General features: G+C 48.5%; 2 protein-coding genes across 2 annotated transcripts; both read left to right on the forward strand.

The window, feature by feature from the left end:
* The first annotated feature begins 216 nt into the window (after positions 1-216).
* LOC139354447 (uncharacterized) lies at positions 217-3,069 on the forward strand. The gene is made up of 2 exons (XM_070998683.1): positions 217-2,215; positions 2,315-3,069. Exons 1-2 carry the CDS (start codon positions 217-219, stop codon positions 3,067-3,069), a joined length of 2,754 nt encoding a protein of 917 aa, XP_070854784.1.
* Positions 3,070-3,297: 228 nt separating this feature from the next.
* On the forward strand, positions 3,298-5,484 carry LOC139354448 (uncharacterized). The gene has a single exon (XM_070998684.1). The coding sequence runs from the start codon at positions 3,298-3,300 to the stop codon at positions 5,482-5,484; it is 2,187 nt and encodes a 728-aa protein (XP_070854785.1).
* The last annotated feature ends 285 nt before the right edge of the window (positions 5,485-5,769 follow it).

A 5,769-nucleotide genomic window follows, 5' to 3' on the forward strand; every position in this document is an offset into this window, starting at 1 on the left:
GTGCTGCAAGAAGGCCCGTTATAATTTCGCAACCAAGGAAAATCTTCTACTCAAAGCGGAATCGAAAAACAGTACAGCCTGCGCTCACGCTATATTCAACGTTACGTAACATCAGGCATAAGTAAAAAAGGGAAAGATCACGTGAGTACGGGTGCTTTTTTATTTATCAAGCAGAGCTAGCTAGGTTCAAAATAAATTGGTAAAAATTCTCATAATATGTCTGACCACGAAGCTGATGATCCGGCCTTAGCAGGTTTTATTACACTTCAAAAGGAGCGTCTCCAAAGTCTAACACGTCTGCAGCAGAACTATAAGAAGGATGCCGCGTCTCGAAAAACCGAAAGTTATTATATGAAGCGCCTGCAGCAGATCGAGAGTTTAAACGCGGCTTTTGAGACCACCCATCAAGTAATCATCTGCACCGAGGGATATGTCAAAACGGACTATCACGCCAAGAAGATCGCCGTCAGTTTCGAGGATCTGTACATAGAAACCTATTGCCTTGTAGCTGAAGGCCAACGAATAAAGTTCCCAGTGACGCCGTCCTCAGCCTCGGCACCCACCGCCGTGTCGACGGTTGCCGACGCACGTGTCCACATGCCACAACTGCCAGTGCCCAAGTTTAGCGGAAACTGTGAGGACTGGCCTGGATATTATGACGCCTTCACTCGGTTAATTCATCAAAATGAGCGGCTGGACAATATTCAACGGTTTCATTTCCTCAAGGAATCTCTGCCAGCTGGTCGAGATTGCGATATTCGTCAAATTCCTTTGACGGCCGCTAACTATACGGTAGCATGGGACACACTAATTCAGCGCTATAACAATCCACGCGTGGTCTTCTCCAATCACATGAACATGTTGTACCAGTTGCCAAGCCTAAGCAAGGAGAAGCCCGATGATATACGATCTATGATCAGTGCAGTCAACGTCTGCGCAGCCGCCTGTAACACCATCAACGCGTCGTTGCAGAACGGGGATCACTGGCTCGCCCATTATTTGACTGCAAAATTACCGAAAGAGACGCACTCCGCCTGGGAACATCATCTCGGCAGTCAAACCCACATTCCCTCGTACAAGGATCTCGAACAGTTTCTCAACAACCGGTTAATCACCCTGGACGCCATTGAAAATAGAAACTGTTCGGGCACCAACAAATCTGGATCACCACTGGATCATCACCCCACAAAACGTATCTCGGTTCATAACACCCACGCGCAACCAAGCCCCCCTGGTAATCATATCCTTCGTCGATGTCAGCAATTCCTTCGCTTGGATTGCTACCAACGTAAGGAGGTCGTGAGTAAGTCAAATCTATGCCTCAACTGCCTGAGCAAATCGCACATGCTGGCCCGCTGTTCCAGTGTAAAGAATTGCTACCACTGTGGACAACGCCACCATTCTTTACTTCATCCGGCCGCGGCGCCAAGCATCACTCAAGCACCCCAACCTTACTCGCCGACCGTATCATCCAGTCAACCACATATCGCTTCGATTATGAACAACGACACCTCACCAGTTAGCCCCCTTGCTAATCCAAACCTCCAATGTTATTCTTCCACAGCCTCCCATGCAACGCGACAGAATATCTTGCTAGCTACCGCACGGATTATTGTCTGCCACCCCCAGAGCGGCGCTCAAGCAACAATAACTGCCCTCATCGATCAGGGGTCGGAAGCTACAATAATCTCAGAGCATACCGTCCAAGCTCTCCAGCTTCCACGATGCAGAATCCGCGCTTCGATCGCCGGCGTCGGCCAAACTACTGGTCAACGGTGCAACTTTACGGCAAGCTGCTGCATCCGAACGTCGCTAAACCCAACGTTCAATCTAGATGTCGACTCTGCGTACGTTATGAACTCGCTGACCTCACATCTACCAAACCAATCGTTTTCGCCTCAAAACTGGAAACACATCAACGGACTCCAGCTCTCGGATCCTTTATACTATCGCTCGAAACGCATAGATCTCATCATCGGAGCCGACCTCATGGCGGGTCTTATCCTTCCGGGAGCCCGAATCGGAAATCCATACGAACCTATTGCACAAAATTCTCACTTAGGTTGGATGATACTCGGCAAGTTCCAGGAATCAATCCACACACTAAATAATCGCTGTCATCAAACCACGCTAGACACGGAATCGCTTTTGAAGAATTTTTGCGAAATAGAATCTGTCCCAAGCCGATCACTTCAATCTGACGAAGAGCGGTGGTGTGAGTCCTTCTTTAAGGAAACGCACACACGTCAACCAAACGGTAGTTTTATGGTAAGACTACCTTTCAAATGGCATTTCGATTCCACAATTGCCCTAGGGAAATCGCATCAAGTCGCTTTAAACAGGTTTCTTCAATTAGAGCGGCGTTATGAACGGGATCCAGAAAAATGGATTCGCTACAAGGAGGGAATCGAAGAATATTTTGAATTGGGACAAATCACACCAGCAGTCACTAGTGAGAGATCAACCGTCAGTACCTCCAAAAAATTCTGTCGGGTTGAATCCTGCGTTCTTCCTCATCACGCTGTCTATAAAGAAGACAGTCTCACCACCAAACAGCGCATTGTATTCGACGCATCGACAAAGACCTCAAACGGTCGATCTCTAAACGATGTATTGTCCGTAGGACCCACTCTCCAAAATGACCTCCCTGCAGTGTTACTGAATTGGAGACAGTACCGACATGTTTTCACCGCCGACATCCAGCGCATGTACAGCTGCATCGACGTACATCCGGACGACACGCAATACCAGCGGATTTTATGGCGGGCGGCGGATGGAAACATCAAGGAATATTGCCTGTCAACTGTAACTTTCGGTACCGCTTCTGCACCATTCACCGCCATTAGAGTCGTTCGTCAACTTGCAGAGGATGAACGCGAAAATTATCCACTGGCGGAAGAGGTCTTAAAGCACGAAATCTACGTCGACGATATTCTTTCTGGTGATCACACTATCTCAGCAGCACAAAACAAGAGTTTACAAATCCAGAACGCTCTAAAATCCGCAAATATGGAATTGAGAAAATGGTCTAATAACGACATAGCGCTTCTAGACAGCATTCCTTCATGAAACCGATGCAATCAAACGTCACGAAGCTGGGACAACTCTGATACAGTCAAAACCTTAGGAATGCATTGGTTACCTAACCAAGACTGTTTCACCTACAAATTGCAAGCGAGCATTCCCACGGGTTTAACCAAAAGAGAAATTCTTTCGAGCATTGCCAGACTTTTCGATCCCTTAGGACTAATAGCCCCTATTCTCATTTCAGCCAAATTAATTCTAAAGGAAGTCACAATGGCACACCTCCATTCCGAGAACGATCGCATGCACTTAGGGTGGGACGACCCAGTACCCAGTTCCATCGCTAACAAATGGAAAAAGTTCCGTGTCAATCTGGAGGACATCAGCAAAATCCGAATACCTCGCAGCGTACGGTATATGCCAGACTTTAGCCATGATATCCAGTTGCACGCTTTCTGCGACGGGTCCACTCACGCCTACGCAGCGGCGGTTTACATGCGTATACCCCAACCGGATTCAACGTTTTATACCACTCTCATCACTGCAAAATCCAAAATCTCTCCAACGAAACCCCTCACGATCCCGAGGACCGAGTTATGCGGCGCTGTGCTGGCAACCAAACTAACTAAATGGGTAGTAGCAAACAATCGTTGGAAAAACGCTAAAATCTCCGTTACCTACTGGACGGACGCCACTATCGTTCTCCACTGGATCAAAGGAGATATTACTAGATGGAAAACGTTCGTTGCCAATCGCGTTGCCTACATTCTGGACCACAGCGATTCAAACCAATGGAGACATGTTCCCACGGCAGATAATCCAGCAGACAGCGCCACGAGAGGACTATCCCCATCAGAAATCTCCATCTTTGATCTCTGGTGGCACGGACCATCATGGTTGAGGCAACACTCCAGTGAGTGGCCGGACACAGAGGTACCGAACATAAAGTTTGATGAGCAGTCCCTAGAAGCCAAATCTTTGCAAATTCGTTTGCACACCACCCAAGTAGACATTAGTCTCATTGAGCTGTTTTCAACTTACACCAAACTCGTTCGAGTCATAGCATACATACTGCGCTTTTGTCACAACGCTCAATCGAAGAAAACCAGATCTTACAGTCAGCTGTCGCCAGAGGAACTGGACAATGCACTTCGCTGCGTCGTGAAAATAGTACAAGCAGAAACCTTTCAGTCCGACATGCACGCGATCCTCGCAGAAAATCCTCTGCCTCCGAAGAGCACCCTAAGAAATCTCACTCCCTTTCTTGACGACGGCATCTTACGCGTTCGCGGTCGTCTCAAACATTCCAACCTTTCTTTCGATCGCAAACATCCAATCATCTTACCGCAGCGTCATTTCTTTACAGAGCTGGTAATTCAGAACTCCCATCAAGCTACCCTGCACGGCGGCGCTCATCTTACTTTAGCCCACACGAGGTACAAGTTCTGGATTCCAAATGGAAGACAAGCCGTCCGAACAATCCTTCGAAAATGCATCACGTGCTTCCGCGCGTCACCTAGCATCGGAAGTCAATTGATGGGCGACCTGCCGGTGCACAGAGTCAACCCACCAAACCGCCCATTCGTTGCGACCGGCGTCGATTATACCGGGGCAATCGAAATCCAGGCAGCACGGCTTCGTGGGACAAGTACTTACAAAGGATACATTGCTATTTTCGTCTGCTTGGCTACGAAGGCAGTTCACCTAGAAGCGGTTACCGGACTCTCGTCGGAACACTTCCTACTAGCATTTTCTCGTTTTACTGGTCGCCGAGGACCAGTTCAACATATGTATAGCGACAACGGAACAAATTTCGTTGGCGCCAATAAGATATTAGCAAGCGCACAACAGGCGGATCGCGACCACGCTACGTGCCCTACATGGCATTTCACTCCGCCATACTCTCCCAATTTCGGAGGCCTTTGGGAGGCTGGGGTCAAGTCCGTCAAGCATCACCTGAAGAGGACTGTCGGAAGTCACAAGCAGACTTATGAGGAACTCGCAACGGTGCTCATCCGGATTGAAGCTTGCCTAAACTCTCGGCCACTTTGTCCGCTAACAGCTGATCCAGACGACTTAGAAGCTCTCACGCCGGCACATTTTCTCATTGGTGACACCCTGCTCGCACCTGCCCATTGTCGCCCTCAAAACTCGTCGTTCCGTGAGCAATTTCTGTCTCATCACAATTTGATCCGTCCGTTTTGGACGCAATGGAGCCGAGATTGGCTGTCCCATCTTCAAACTCGCCCAAAATGGTGTCAGGAAAAGGAGAATTTTAAAATCAACGAATTAGTACTCATGAAGGACGATCAACTGCCTCCATCGCAATGGTCGCTCGGTAGAATTACCAGTCTCCATCCTGGAGAGGATTCACTCGTTCGAGTTGTAACACTGAAAACAAAATCAGGCAGTCAAAAACGCTCCATCTCCAAGCTTTGTCGCCTGCCGATCTCATGCTAATATGAACCAGCTATTGCTCCCTTGATAATCAATTGCATCCGTATGTCATTTCTCTTTCTCTTTGTCTTAGCCGCTACGAGTACAAGGGAAGTTAGATCCAGAATCCTGAACAACACATGTATCACGCGGATTTCGCATTGGCGGGCGGCATGTTCAGTCCCACGGTACTTGGTTCGTATGCACAGCTGATCGCCCTGCCAACTGAAGACGAAGGTCAGGAGATCTGGCAACCCGACGAACGAGGGAGAAGGGCAGTGAGAACTACAAGCTTCAGCGACCGGAACA

This window comes from Drosophila suzukii (genome assembly GCF_043229965.1).
Source record: "Drosophila suzukii chromosome 2 unlocalized genomic scaffold, CBGP_Dsuzu_IsoJpt1.0 scf_2c, whole genome shotgun sequence".
Lineage (NCBI taxonomy): Eukaryota > Metazoa > Arthropoda > Insecta > Diptera > Drosophilidae > Drosophila > Drosophila suzukii.